Consider the following 15673-nt stretch of genomic DNA (forward strand, 5'->3'; position numbering starts at 1 on the left):
CTTGGAGGATAAATATTCCGCTGGCTGGCATCTCGGGTGAAATCCTGAAACTGGGGGGGTATAAATAAGGTGGAGAGTGAATTTCCTGCCAGAGTCTGAACAGCCCCACATTCGTCCTTTCGTATCTTTGATTTAAGCGACTGGTCCGTTGTTATTTTAGACTGGCGACGGGCAGGCAGCCGTGAATCATACGGAAAAATGCACAGCATCGGAATGCCGCTTATCAACGCGGTGGGCAGATTAAAATATTCCAGCCGGAAATTGATCTATTCAACACAAATGTGCGCACGGATCATCGGGTCACATGCACGGGGACGATGATGATCAATCAGCCGCCGTCGAGTGTCTCAGGACCAAAGTGGTTTTAATCATCCAAAGTAAACGTTGTCTCTGGTTTCCCAGGAGGCCCCCACCCCCAACCCCTAGTGACGCCGGCCCCTTCCTTCCATTAGCCCCATCCCCATCTTCCAAGACAAGCGGCTAGATCTTTGATGTGATTTCGTCAGAGATGGGCTGCATACGCTCAGCCCCCGCCATCTCCATCATCCCGCCGCTCCAGTGAAACGTAATGGAGAAAATAGCCGGAGAGGTTGGAGGGGCGGGGTGATGGAGATGAATTTGAAAGAAACACGAGTGATAATCAATATGGTTGTCCCCCCCCCCCCCCCCTGTGAAGCTGAGCGACACCAGTCCCACCACACACCAGCCACCAGTCACCGTCCACCGCGGGCTGAAGTTTGGGGCCATCACGCCGCTGCCGCCACCGTGTAATTTATGATGAAGATGTCACTCTCAGAATGATGCGCCACTGCTGAGAGAGCCAATCTTATACTGAATATAAGAGCTTTTTATCCACAGCGAGGAGGAGAGGAGGGGGGAAAAATGTGGCTTGTTCAATTGGGTTTGGTGGCGCAGATGATGGATGGATCCAAGACATCCCATAACAGGTTGGAACTAAGTGAAGTGGCTCCAGATGACGGATGATGCACTTGGAACGTTCTCAGTGCCACTGATAGAAGGTCCGGAGTGTTTTAAAAGCATCTATATTGTAAAGGGGACGGCCCGACTTATTGGGGGGGGGGGGGTGCTCTCTGGCCAAAGAGAGTAAAGTAAACTCCACGCTGCCACATCTTTTCAACACGCTTCATCACGAAGAACATGAGATTAGGAACGTCAATGGACTCTTCAGTCAGGGTCGAATCAGGAAGTCTCTATGACACAGACATCAAGACATCACCGGAACCTTTCTGACTCATAGTATACCTTCTGACTTGAACACAATTCAAATAATCTTCTTTCTGAATGCTAACAACAGTGTTGTCTGCAAATGTCATCATATTTTCTACTGCATTATTCACTCTACAATGTGACTCACGCAAGGATGTATTTCCTGTATTCCTTAAAGTGCTAACTAGAGAAGGTTTGGATAGCCTCTGCAGATAATAACCAATTAAAGACGTGTGCAGCACCATTTCATATTCAACTGCATCGTGAAGAATAAACTGAAGCAGTTTTTCTCCTCCACCCATCGTCCGCAACGCAAATCACATTCATTACAGCTGCACACGTTGCACTCTCAGCACCCCTGCTGATCTCCTCTAACTTTTTCCACCTCTGTGATCAGAGAACCGACGGAGCCAGTGACACGACCCCGTGGTGTCGCCGGTTCGCCACCGCCTGCGGATTTCCCACTACCGTCAAAGCCGCTTATTTCTAGCCGGATCGTACATGCAGGAAACCTCACAGTCCAGGCGCCGTCCGTCTATAGGTAACCAGGCAACAGAGAGCCGCGATCAATAATGAATATGTGGCAGGTCACAGCTCGAGAGCAGGCTAGTGAGGGGTGAAGCGTACTTTTCTGTACCCACATGGGGTGCATACAAATGCAAACCCCACCACACTTTTTCGTGGAGAAAAGGAAGCTGAAGCGCGGAGCTGTCCGAGGTCAAACGCTCGGCTTCTTTCCCAGGACTTGAGACATCGGGGGCCAAGCGTGACAGTGGGGGGTGTTGGAGAAACTGGAGGGGGAGGGAGGGAGGGAGGTGAACAGAGATGAAATTTTGCTTTGGCTAATTATTCAATCACTTCCACGTGTCCAAGTGCTATAGCTGTGACGAATCAGAGATTTTTTCATTTTATTTTTTACCCAAAACAGGACGAACTCGAACGTCCTCCTTGTCTTGTCCTCACCGTGATCTGCCCCTCACAGGCTGCCGTTGCAGCTGAGTCGACAAACTCAGGTCCAAGAATATCACCTGAAAAGTTAGAAAGCAAAACCCCTGTGGCTATATGGTGGTACTGCAGAACACTTTTTGTGGCGCTCTGTTTTCTTTGTTGTGTTATGCTAGCTCGGTTTATTGGATAACAAATTTTCCGCCAGACAGACTTTCATTTGGAAACAAACATACTTGCAAAGTTCAGACAACCAACTTTACAATTTTCTTAATTGTTTGCGTTGAAAGACCAACACAATTGAACAGTAAACACACAAACACAATTCTGAGACGAAAATGAAGTTCTCATCAATTTAGATCTATATTGTTGCAAACAGCTGAGCAACTTCAATTGAAATCGTTTTCATTTGTCACTTTAGTCCTGGTTGTTGTCGCATAATAACCATCTCACACAGAGGAGGCGTAACAGCTCAAAAAGAGTGGCAGGGGGCAAAGTGTTGTTGTTGTTGTTGTTGTTGTTGTTGTTGTTGTTGTTGTTGTTGTTGTTCCCTCTTAGAAATCTTTTTTTTGTTTTCGCTGAAAGAGACATAACAATTGTTGAACAATAAGCTCAGAAAATTGTGACAAACAACCTCAAGCGCACAAAAAAAAAATACATAACAAAAATATTAGAGAGAGACCGTGACCGATGCTGTCCTGGAAATTTTTCCAATAAAGTTGTTTTGTTTGTTTTGTTTTTTTTATTCCCATACCAAATATTAGGCACAAAGAGAAGCACAAAGTCTTTCGGTAAGACTTTGGTTCAGAGGTGAAAAAAAGAAACCAGAGGTTTAAAAAGTTCGATCACAGCGTGACTTTTTGTGCGGCAGCAGTTTTAATCATCCAAGACTGACGAGAAAACCAGCACCACTGCATTTCCTTCCTTCCTCCATTTTCTGATTTTTGGTTTTTACTGCATACATTCATGTTTTTTAACTTCACAAACAGGTTTAAGCAATAAAAGGAAATATTTGATCTTTGACATCTGTTAGGACTCCTTGAAGAACAGGCTGGAACAGGCTGATGGTCTGAAAACAAACAGAGACATTTCACAAATAACAAAACAAAATGTCAGGCTGACACAAAGTGTAAACGGAGCCAATTAAATGTCAGGAAACCTGTGGTGTTGCCGTTAGCCCTTCCGTCTGACTCGTGTTGACATTTAACCAACGATTTGCACGGCAGCTTTGAGCAGCAGCGTTGAATACACTGTGGAGAAAGGCGTTTTTTTTGTTTGTTTGTTTGTTTGTTGTTGGTGGGGGTTTTTTGTTGTCACAGTTGACATGGAGACGCAAACACAGACTTCCAGCTGATAACAAACATCGAGAGAGGTCACAAAATATCAGAGAAGTAAGAAAAGATCTCCAGAAAAGAGAAATAGCCCTGTGTTTACAGCCTCCTGCTGAGACTAATGCTTTGTTGAGCCTGACATCACAGAGCGCAGATCTCCAGAATTTTGTCTCAGCACTTTTCCTCCTTTCTGCAGAGTTCACCAGCCGGACGGAGCCTCATGATGGAGCGTGACGCGAGTTCAGGCTGCAGTCAGATGATTGAATCCGCGTCTTCTAATCGGTCACAGAAGGCGGTTGTGGTCAGATAAAACGTGCTGATCTTTGCTTCCACACCGCTGCTCTCACTGCCCTGCTGCTGCTGCTGCATCTGAAACGGCTAAAACGGCTCACAAGTCACTTCTCTTCCAGTTTTGTGTCCAAATTGGTTTAATTTTCTGCCTGTATTGCAGGTGCAGCACAGCATGCTGCTTGTCCAATCCGGGGAGGAATTGAGAATGCAGCCATCATCGGCTGCAGACTACAAACAAAAATGCTTTAAAACAGCGCAGAGTGTCTCTAAATGACTCTGGAAAGACTGCTGATGGCACTTTTTTTTGGAACGAAATGGGACCTTAACAACTTTCAACATGACTTGGTTTGAACACTAATCATGCCATAAAGCAATCAAAGATCATTTTAATTTGTAGCTTTCAAATCGTTGAATATGTGACTTCCCACTGTTTCTACCGAAAACAACCCAAAAAAAAAAAAAACATCTTTCAAAGCCCAGTGGGAGAAAAACAAACTTTTCTGACACAGATGCCAAACCTTTTTTAGGCTTTTTCTGTTTTGAACACAAATTTCCATCTCACTGATTCGCCGAACAAACCGATTTCCCTTTCAAAACAAGAGGGCCGGCCCTAATCTACATGCACGGGTGGAGACGCCGCTGGGAATGCGCCTCAACTGTCTCAGGTGATGGAGGGGAAGCAGGAAAACAAATGATCCCCCCGCTCCTTTGTTTTCCCACTCGCCGCCCACCCGCTCTTGCCTCTGTTGTCGGTGCGTCCTGCTACCACGGCGAGGCCGGCCGAGCGGAGGGAACCGCCGCAAGCCGAAATGCAATCATCTCCGTCCGCCGCCGAGAGCTGGCGCCGGTGTCTTTGCCGACAGCGCACAAAGATCGCAGGGAGGCTGCGCGAAATCCCCTCGAGGCGGCGGAAACAGATTTGGCAGCCCCCGTGCCCCCATCACTCCCCTGCCAAACCATAATGGTGGGTTTATGCACGAGACCTTAATCTTGAAATGTTTTGGCGGACAGCAGAGGAGGAAAAGCGGCCGGCGGTTCAAAGTCTACTCAGCTCCTGGTGTTGTCTTATTTTCATGGCTGCCGACTGTCCAACCCTGGAGGAATTAAAAAAAAAAAAATAAATAAATAAATGATTTTTTTATTTGCTCAAAACGTCTTCATCGGTTTTTCAACGGACTACAAAAAATACTGCATGAATAATTGAATTACGCGAAAACCTCCTTTTGGCATCGTTTGGGAAATTGAGGCGCTCCAAACAGCAGCGGTTGCTGTGTTTGAATTTCATTCAGACTGCAGTGGCGTAGCCTCGCTCAATCAGTGACACACAATACAGCATGCTTAGCCCTGTGTTTACAGCCTCCAGCTAAAACGACTGCTCTGTTGGGCACAAACAAGACCGGGGGTTTTGTTGTGACATCACTAAGGGCAATGGTGTCTCAGCACTCTGCAAAGTGGAAGTGCAGGGTGGACCTTTCTCATTTCTGATGAGCTCACAGGCAGGACAGAGCAACAGCAGGACGCACTCGGTTTATAGAGTCTGTGTAACTGTGAATGCTAATCACAGCATGCCAAGCTGACATCAATTTTCTCTTTTTTTTGTCAGGCTGCAAAATAAGGCATAGACAATTGAATTAAACCATAACCACCGGCATATTTGAGAAATCCAGGCATCCACGCAGCAGCGGTTAAAAGGGAGATTTTAGCAGTGAGCAAACAGCATTAATGCAAAACCCTCTCGTTTTCCGACGTCCCACTCCATTCCACGTCTCTGCAATGATGAAGATCCAAGCCGATCCAACGCGTTGGGCCATCAAGTGAAACCCAAACAGTGTTCCGCACTTCAACGCTGAAATCAAATGAAATCACCGACCTTGCCAACAAGACGCTGCGTTTCCCCCTGCAGCAGAACGGAGCCGCGCTGTAAACATGACGGCGGCTTCAGGCAAGAGAGAGCAGGAGGATGAAGGCCAGTCTCAGCTCTGCCCGAGGACGAGGGAATGTCATTGTTGTTGCAACCAAGGAGTGCAACAACAATGAGAAATTTCCAGCCTGACAAATGGTGCCAAACTCACCAACAACAGCGGCGGCAGAAACAGACTGGGGAGGGAGCAAGCGAGCGCCAGGAGCTGACAGCAGCGATGAGACAGGTAGGCTCGCGACTCACTGAATTGGAACTGATGATGTCCCCGGAAAAGTACACTGTGAATAACAAGGTTCTGGGGGGAAGAGTGCACACAGACAGACTTACATTGTGAATTATACATCCCTGCTGTAACAGACTGCCAGTTAAAATTGTCTGGTCTGGTCTGGGTCTTATGAAAATCCCCCCCCAAAAAAAGCTCAGCGAAAAAGTATATACATCCCTCCCTGCAGGCAGCGTCCTTGTCCGGAAGTCTGTGCTGACACTCAGGTGAGTCGCTGACTCGCAGGGCCAAGTGTTTTCCAAAATAAATCCACTCGCCTCTTTGGTGTAACAGGCAAATAAATAACCCCTCCTAAGGCTGTTCCTTATAAGGCTGGAGATAATATCTTTTCCCTTGGAGACTGAGAGGGTAATTAACAACTTCTGTACCTGTGTGTGTGTGTGTGTGTGTGTATGCATGTGTGTGCGCGACCGACCAACATTTACTCGAGCGTTAGACTGGTTTAACTCGAATAGTTATGTTGTACATAAGCAATATCTTCACTTTTCTACTTAACATCACGTTTATCCAATTTATTTGCTTCAACATTTTATATATGCTTTTTTTATAGAATTAATATAGTCTCCCGGTGACTCTAGGTGTACCTAATAAAGTGGACTTTGAGTTCACTTCGGAACCGATGAAAATGCTTCGTATCCAGCCACCACACTTGCTTGGAACTCACCACAGAGGAATCGATATGAAGTTGTTATTTTTGAAAAGTGTGTTTGGGGGGGGAAATAGACAAAACTGTGGCCAGTTTTTCAACCATGATTGGGGGGAAAATGACAAAGTGCGCCAGCTCTTCCTGTCCGCAGGAGCTTGTATCTCACTGCAGCCCCATCGGTCAGCAGCCTGTTTTCTCGCTTTGGAAGGTAGGAAAGCGCCTCAAGCAGATTGCTTCAAGTTTTCTGTCAGCAGCGGCTTGGTGACAGCCGTGGGACCGTGATATTTTATTTATCTATTTATTTTTTGGATGTTGTTTTTTTTCCTTTTTTCCCCCTTCCTGTTGGCTCAGCCCGCTTGAGAGCAGCCGTTTGTGGTCGGTGCACGGTGTTGAGGGAGCCCCGGCTGCACTTTACAGATACACAAGCCGACGCTTTCAAGCCGAGACGCATCAAAGCGGCCCTGGCAGGCAGGCAGGCAGGCAGGCAGGCAGGCTGTTGTCTCCTGGGACTGGCCGCCGCCGTGCAGGAGGATTTCAGCTTTCTGCAGAGTATTTTCACGGCCAAAGGTGTGCATGCTGTTAGCCGCCCCCATGACATTTCCTCCTCCGACAAAGGTGGACCTCACCTTGCCGTGCATTGCATTTAATTTGGGCAGCTAATTAGACAACAGGTTGGGTTGGAGTGTGGTGGGGAGGGTCCTTCAAAAACCAGCTCATTACTCTTCCTTCCCAAAGTGAAAATGCCAAAAGATTCCCGTCTATCCGTCTCCATATCGCGTTGCAGCCACCTGGTGCAGATTGTGGAGTCGCACTCATGGCTTGAAGTCATCTGTGCATCGCTTGCCTCTCAGCAGCAGCAGCAGCCTATTGTGTTGTATTTTACTAGCAAAATGGCTGGACTATAGTGAACTTGAATGCAATTTCTGGCAAATGCTTCGAAAACTCATCTCACAACCTGTGACAATCAACGGTTCCCTCCACCCAGGTGAGATAAATAGCTTTGTTTGTTTTTTTGCTTGTAGCCCTTATCTTGAAAGCTGCTGATAGAAGGCTGAGCTATCTGTTATCAGACAACAACGAGTGGGAAGCAAGCAGGCACGAAACAGTCACTGAAGATGCGCACAACAAATTCATACGTCGGTGGCTAACTTTCAGGGTTCCACGTTAGACACATTTTCAGTTCTTTATCCTTCATCTCAAATGCGGGTAAACTGTACTTTGGTAAAAAATTTTCATGGTATTTCAAATAACTATTTCAAGAATTAACCGCGGTGCAGTCATGTTTTCATCATCGGGTTTTCAAGCTAAAGTATAATTGAAGTTTTATTTCGATACTACAAGTAGATGGCAACCCCCAAACACGCCTCTGAACTTTTGTACCAACCTTTGAAGTTCATTTGTGACATTTTGTCCTTTCTAGTCTCTCTCTTGTCTCGTCTACCTTTCCTGGTGGTCATACGGAGGTTCGTAGTGCAGGTATGATGCAACTCTGCCATCTAGTGGCACAGGGGTAGAAATAAAATTTACAGTTTATTATGTAGGAACGAACGCTGGAGATTAAGTGCTCGTTCCTACCCGGGTTGGAAAAGGTGGTGCACCAGCAGCAGTAGCAGAACCTCGACTGTTTTGATGTAATATTCGTCGCATTTCCAAAGTCACCTGGGGTAAGTCAGGTCTTTTGTTATGTGTTTTGTCTTTCGAGTGGTGTTGTCTTTATTTGCTGCGGCAAACAGAAGTGGCCCGAAAGGTTTTTTATATTTATAAACGTGACTACGGTGATGTGACTTTTCGGCACTAGCTAACTGCAGCTGTACTAGCTTTAGCCCAGGGGTGTCAAATAAATACACAGTGGGTCAACATTGTTATTTATTGAAAAAAAATAAAAATTCTTCCATTAGATATAACAGTCAATCTTTTTTATGGGAACCCACCCAAACAAGTTTTGCTTCAACCTGAATATGGAACAAGCAAAGCTTAAAACGATACAATAAATAACTTATTATTGCGCACAACGCAAAATCCAATTTCAAATTGAAAAAAAAGAAAAGAATCAAATGTAAATATGCCACTTCTTTATTTGCAGCCCTCTGATTTAAATTTCAAAAGTAGCCTTTTTCCAATAAATTCATACATATGACGTAATGAGCGTTTGCCAACTGTCTTTTCAGTGATCTCTCACGTTTGTCCTGCATTTTAGATTTATTCCATTAATGTTCTTCTTGCCACTGTCGCCAAATTTCTGTTTTCTTGTTCTTACTTCAGCCAATGGACTGACATCAGCCAGTTGGGATGGTGTTCAAAGATCTCCCCAGAGACGCCCTCATACGGCCCCTGACCAGGAATGAAGTGGTTGGCCTCCTGCTGCGCTTGACCATATTTGGTGCCGCCACATATTACAGCATCAAATGGGTCGTGGATGCTATGGATCCCACATCGGCCAGGAAAAAACAGGCCATGAAAAGGGTACACTGGCCAAAAAGAGGAACGTATCATTGGCCTTATTTGGAGTGACTGAAATGTCTTAGCTGCCTATCTTCACTCCCCAGGCCGAACAGATGATGAAGAGGATCGGCGTGGAGGGAGTCAAGCTCACAGAGTACGAGATGAACATCGCGTCTCACCTCGTCGATCCACTGTCCATGAAGGTAACCAGTCGGTCTCATTGGTTTTTCCACTTGACTTTTAACTTGACTTGTTAAACCCTTTGCTGGTCTGCCTTGCTTCTCTGCAGGTGACCTGGAGAGATATAGCCGGTCTGGACGAGGTCATAGATGAGCTGCAGAACACCGTCATCCTCCCTTTTCAGAAAAGACATCTTCTAGCTGGATCAAAACTCTTTCAGCCCCCTAAAGGTACCGCAGCAGCTCACCCAAACCACATTCATTCTTCTGGAATCAACCTTTGTGTTCTTTTTGGTTTATTCTAACATACACAACACACATCTTAAATCACACTCTCTTACATTTCCTGATACGGTTTTGTCCTCGCAGGTGTGCTGCTATTCGGTCCTCCAGGATGTGGGAAGACGATGATCGCCAAGGCAACAGCCAAAGCCTCGGGCTGCAAGTTCATCAACCTGCAGGCCTCCACGCTGACTGACATGTGGTACGGCGAGTCGCAGAAGCTGACGGCCGCCGTCTTCTCACTGGCGGACAAAATTCAACCTTGCATCATCTTCATCGACGAGATCGGTGAGGTTGTGATGGAAGTGATGAGTTTTTAGAGATGAAAGTGTCAAACAGGCTGAGATCCGAGTCTGTGTCAGGTCTGAACACTGTCCGAGTGTTCATACTGAACCATATATAACTTATTTCAGAATTTTTAAGACTCAGAAGCCAAAATTATAACTGTGCTCTTTTGTTTTTTAAGAATTCCCAAGTTTTGGACCGGAGTGAAAAGAAAATACTTTGCTTTGTAATTGTTTTTATTTTGAACTTCCCAGCCGTTAAAACCATTAATACATTTAAATGTTTTGTTTCTGTAAATTTAGCACACATTAAATTTTATTCCTCCTCTTCATTTGCAACCCATTCCTTACAAGCTTAATTTAAATGAATATCTCGTTGTTGCAACGGTTCTTAAATCATAAGAGGTTCTCAAATTCTAACCTCTAGAAAATTGCTCTGATCTCTGACAGCCACAGCTGCATCATCAAAGTTAATCGCCTTAGCTGCAGATTGATGTTCATCGGTAGATCCAGGTCGTTCACCCTCCCTCAGTGAGTGTCGTCAGTCGCTCTCAGCTCGCTGTGCTCTTGTGTTTTCAGAGTCCTTCCTGAGGAACCGCTCCAGTCTGGACCACGAGGCCACAGCCATGATGAAGGCCCAGTTCATGAGTCTGTGGGACGGCCTGGACACGTCTTCAACTACCCAGGTAGCACCACGGCCACCTCACGTTTTCTGTCTTTCCTGTGTTGTTTTTTTTTATTAATGCACATTGTTTTTGTTTATATAGCACATTTAACACAGCCATGGTTCACCAAAGTGCAAAATAAAGGATAAAGATAGTTGACAGGCGAGCTGTAATTGTCCACTGAAGGGAATGTAGCTTTTCTCTTCTCTACAGAGGTGTGATACAGAATATCAAGTGTTGATTAATACTTGATTAATACTTGATTAATCAGCAGCGGCTCTATCACCAGGTTGATGAAACAGCAGATTAATGTGGGGGGAGATTGTCTTCGAGCATGAGTGGTAAAACTGACTGATAATGAAAATGGAGTTCAAGTCGAGTGTCATGAAGGTGTGTGTGTGATTCCAGGTGATGGTGATGGGAGCCACTAACAGGCCGCAGGACATGGACCCGGCCATCCTGCGCAGAATGCCTGCAACTTTTCACATTGGCCTACCAGTGAGACACACACACACACACACACACACACAGTGTTCAACCTAAAATCTCTGACACTGTTATCTGTAAAAATCTGAAGTGAAAGTTATGGATAATTATCATTTAAAAAAAAAAAAAAAAAATATGGACACGAGTCGTGACAACGTGACATTTTGTCTCCATCGCGCCTTTTGTGTGTCGAACCACAGCCCAGCGCATTAAACTGGCCTTCATCACGTCAGATATACAATAACAGTAATCGCTGTCTTCAAGGCGTTCGCACCGTCAGTCTGAGACAGACTGCTGCCAGATGAGTGAGGTGCTTTTTTTTTTTTTTTTTCACTTAAACTTTTCTTGTCTGGTTTCAGAGCACAAGGCAGAGACACGAGATCCTGAAGCTGATTTTAGCAGGAGAAAATGTAAGATTTCCTTTGGTTCGTAATGTTGTTTGACCATGTGACATCAGTTTTTACTGCCTCATCTCCACAAGCTCCTAAAGCTTGAGGTCGCGCTTGCCATTCTTTAATAACTCGCTTTTTATAAAGAATCTTTGAGGGATGAGTTAAAATATTTCTGCTATTGATGCACACCAGGCGAAAATTCAGACAAATCTTGACGTGCTGTGTCGCCTTTTAAAATGTGGACAGCTGAGCAACGCCATCAATATGAAGGAGATCGCCGACAAGACGGGGGGTTACTCTGGCAGCGACCTGAAGGAGCTGTGCCGCGACGCCGCCATATACCGAGTGCGGGATTACGTCCGCAAGGAGCAGATGAGGAGCATCGCTCTGCAGCTGGACGACGGCCTGGAGGAGGAGAGGTATGAGCCACAGCGCAAAGCAGCCAGCACATCTTTTACTATTCTGCCGTTGCTTTTTTCTTAAAGGCCTGTGTGTGTGTGTGTGTGTGTGTGTGTGTGTGTGTGTGTGTGTGTGTGTGTGTGTGTGTGTGTGTGTGTGTGTGTGTGTGTGTGTGTGTGTGTGTGTGTGTGTGACGGAAAAACATAATAGGGCGCTGTCAGAAGGTCTTGTTGACATCTTGTGGTTTTTATATAAGAAAGAGGCCCTTTAATGTCTGATCGGTGCGACGCTCTTTCTGCTGCTGTTGCTTAGCGACTGTTTCAGCCCCTTGTGAAGAAAAAGAAAAGCCGTGAACGCTAAAATGAAGCAACATTTCACAAACTTTGACTCCGGCTGTGGCGCTGGCTGGCTGGCTGGCTGGCTGGCTGGCCTGCTCGCACGGCACAGGCAAGTTCATCCGAAGCGGACATCTGCTCTTCACGTCAAGACGTACGAGGAGGTAGATCAGTGCCAGCGTAAAGGACATCTCACACAGTCGCTTGCCTTCCAAAGCCGGCTCGCAACACAGTGCAGAATCTGATGAAAATTTTTCTACTTCTTCTGCTTGCCCCGTTTTTCAGAAGATTTTTGCCAACACCTGTAATTCTTGAAACGAGCCCTTTGTGATGTCACGCAGGGCCCTGATGGTTTTGGCCGAGACCACCTCCTTCCAAACATGTAGAAGGTCCAACAAAGGGTCTGTTTTAGGGTTAAATATGCTGTTTTTCACGAGATGTGCAGAACTAATTTGGACCAAACTGCGGTCCGTCCATCTGCCGCTGCTCCGACCCCTCTGCCACATTTTCGCACCCATTGTGGCTCCACCATTCAAAAGGTTTTCCCGCCCCTGACTTGGACCGTTAATGCAACTCATGCGCAGTTGCTCCAAGAGTTGAAGTTCAGTGTGTGACCTCTGACCTCTGACCTCTGACCTCCTGCTCACCAGGCCTGTGGACGAGGAGCGGCTTCGACCCATCACCCAGCTGGACCTGCTCTTCGGCCTGGACAAGATGAACGAGTCCAAGAAGGCCACCACGCTCATGTTGCCCAGCGTGGCCGAGGTTCCGCTGGACTAACCGACGCTGCCACCCAGTGGCCGCAGTGGTTCACTGCGAGTCAAACAGACGTCGATTCAGGACGCGGAGCTGGAGACGAGGGGTCACAACGGCCGGCCAGTGGATTTTATTTCATGTGAGTTTATGTTTCCCAGCGGGAGATTGTTGTGAGCATGCTCATTTCCAGCACTCGCCTGCTTGAAATCTACATTTCTAACATCCTCTGCAAAGTCGTGTTTCTGCGAGGAGCGGCTCTCTTGAAGTTTCAAGGTTCCCCTGTGGGAGTCGTGGAGGGGTTGGAGGCGAGCCGCGCCAATCTGTTGCAGCGAGTAAGTTCTAAAAATGGAGAAAGAAAGAAGCCGTGACTCATGATTCATGACTCATTTTAGAAATCTGAACTGCAGAGCCGTCAATTCCTTCAACCTCCCCTGTTAAGAAAAAAACCCTCAAGATTTTTAAAGATAAATGTGATATATTCTCCGCATTCGCCTCCATATGATCACATGACCTCTGGGCTTATTCCTGTCACAACAGTGCGGCCGTTTAAAGGGGCAATAAGTGATATATATATATTTTTTTTTTTATCACCACTAGAGTGCGCAGTCTTGTGAATGTGGCCTGAACGGCCTGGATACAACCCTAAATTCAAAGGGTCACCTTCAAGCCAGGTCGCATAACTCTTGTTACCGTGTTGTGTTTCCGAGGGGAGCGCTCACAGTGACCACCTGCCTCCTACGCAGAATTCTGTCAAGACTTTTTCTTTAGTTATGTTCAATCGTGGCTGCAGGAGCAGGTGGCACCAGCCCACTGGCCAGATGTGTGCAGAAGCAGGATGACTGGAAGCCAACGACCTGGAGGAGGCCACTTAAACTGAGATATAACCACGACAGTGAAGGAGCTCCAGCTTCTTCTTACTGTAGAAGCAAAGCCAACCCAGTTCCCTCAACTTCACCCTTCTACACTAAAATAAAAAAAAATTCTGAACCACTTGCGTATTTTGGCAGAGTTCTGTGTTGAATGCAGGTCCGTCACTGATGGTTGTCCCCTTGGAAACGCGACATGACAACAAGATCTGGTCACGGCCGGTCCGGTTTTGTAAACGAGAGGATAGAATGACTGGAAACCAAGAGAGAGGATGTGTGATGTGAAGAGATAACATCACCAGAGCTTCACATAGCAGCTTTTTGTGACGTTAAATCTGACAAAGATGAAAATCACGTATTTCCCCTTCCAGTCTTTTTTTTTTTTAATGATCAGGATTTACATATTTAGCCCAGCTAATTTTTACGTACAGACGTAAGACGTATGGATTGGCTTTAAAAAAAATTTTTTTTTTTACAGTTCTATTGTGCATCTGTGTCCAAGTATGACTCTTGCTGTATATTTTTTTAGTGCACTGAGTTACAGCTCCCAGGGAGTCCCGGTTCTGAATCTTTCTGTTGAAATGACAATTGAAAAATACAACTTTGAACATTCGCTGTTAGAAATGCACTTTTTCTTTGTAACTGTTACCAAGCGATGAGGTCGAACTGTGCATGCAGCGGTCAACCTGTAACCTGTTGGACGGTCGCTGCAGTGATACAAAAAGATCAACACATTTCGATGCATCTTAGTTAGCTTGCATGTGTGTAACAGTGAAAGGGTGGGGGGGTGGGGGGGACTGTTTTTACTGAAGCAGTGACCACCAATGAAGTGCCACTTCACATCCGTCTTTCCATCATTAGAGCTTAGTTTTTGACTGTAACACTTTGAAACATTTTTTTTTTTAAGTGGACATGTCATGGACATGTTGGCCATCAATCAATCGAGTTCCTGCCTCTGCAGCCTGCACATCAGGGACTCCTCTGTCGGCCTCCGCCGCCGCGTTCTCAGTAGAAGTGGCCGAGTCGCAGAGGGCCGATAGCTGCTGCCGTCACATATCTACCTTCTCTCTGTGAAAAGAGCCTCGTTACTTCCCACACGGTCCCAGCATGTGTTCTCAGATCTGTTCGTTGGTCTCCGGCGGACCTTCGTCCCACGCATGTCTGAACAAGGCGGGTATGGCAGCTGCGACCACCAGGGGGCACTGCGGCATCATACGCAAGAGAGCAGCTTCGTCGAGTGTTTGTTTTTTTTAATGTCTCTTCATTTGAGCACCTGAGATGAAGGATAAATGTAGTCATAATAGTGATAGTATTAATAATGATGATGATGATAATGTTGCCATGATAGTCGGCGTGTTTCTTTCTGTGTTCTCTGAAGCTTTGACAGATTTTGAGTCAATGTCTCTTCACAGAGCTTGTCATGACATTTCCACAGTGTGAAATCAATGCAGCTTCCTCTTAGTGTGTATCTGTTCAATGTGTCGATGTGTCTGTTTCCCCTTATATTTATTAAATGAAACAAAACGACACATTCAAGTTTCCAGTCATGATTTCAGCCTATTCAACGTTTCTGTGCCACGACATCACAACGCGTCTCTTTATTTCACATCAGACAGTAAATCAGATCAACTGTCTCGCCCGTCACGACTCGTGTGTGTGTGTGTGTGTGTTCAAGGTTACATTTACACACAATCTGATCCCTTTCGTCCCAAGTGACTCAGATCTGATTATGAACAGCACAAATCGCTTTCAATCCAGTCTTTTCACACCAGATCTGAGTCGCTCGATGTGATGGGATGTGATCTCGACGGCAACAGGATTATTTCAGCCTTCGTCACTCCCAAGAACAGAAGGAATTTCCCATCTTTGACATGTGACGCCTGTCCCGCTGCGTTAACGGGTCGACGTATGATCGTTTCGCCACTAGGTGTCGTCGACCAAAA

The 15673-nt window shown here is 46.0% G+C and overlaps 1 protein-coding gene across 1 annotated transcript; it reads left to right on the top strand.

Moving 5' to 3' along the window:
* Positions 1-8160: 8160 nt before the first annotated feature.
* On the top strand, positions 8161-15259 carry atad1a (ATPase family AAA domain containing 1a). The gene is made up of 11 exons (XM_076046915.1): positions 8161-8308; positions 8907-9107; positions 9191-9289; positions 9376-9496; positions 9635-9835; positions 10411-10517; positions 10905-10994; positions 11342-11392; positions 11621-11793; positions 12759-14738; positions 14771-15259. Exons 2-10 carry the CDS (start codon positions 8934-8936, stop codon positions 12886-12888), a joined length of 1146 nt encoding a protein of 381 aa, XP_075903030.1. The 5' UTR covers positions 8161-8308; positions 8907-8933; the 3' UTR covers positions 12889-14738; positions 14771-15259.
* Positions 15260-15673: the final 414 nt, after the last annotated feature.

This window comes from Nelusetta ayraudi, unplaced genomic scaffold (assembly GCF_046127955.1).
Source record: "Nelusetta ayraudi isolate G7.1 ecotype Tasmania unplaced genomic scaffold, CSIRO-AGI_Nayr_v1 ptg000092l, whole genome shotgun sequence".
In the NCBI taxonomy this organism is placed as follows: domain Eukaryota; kingdom Metazoa; phylum Chordata; class Actinopteri; order Tetraodontiformes; family Monacanthidae; genus Nelusetta; species Nelusetta ayraudi.

Excerpts from the sequence above, each read along its gene's own strand:
- atad1a (XM_076046915.1), top strand. The coding sequence starts at position 8,934 with ATGGTGTTCAAAGATCTCCCCAGAGACGCCCTCATACGGCCCCTGACC. Across the intron at positions 9,108-9,190 it reads AAAAACAGGCCATGAAAAGG|GCCGAACAGATGATGAAGAG; the intron begins GTACACTGGCCA and ends TTCACTCCCCAG. Across the intron at positions 9,836-10,410 it reads CATCTTCATCGACGAGATCG|AGTCCTTCCTGAGGAACCGC; the intron begins GTGAGGTTGTGA and ends TTGTGTTTTCAG.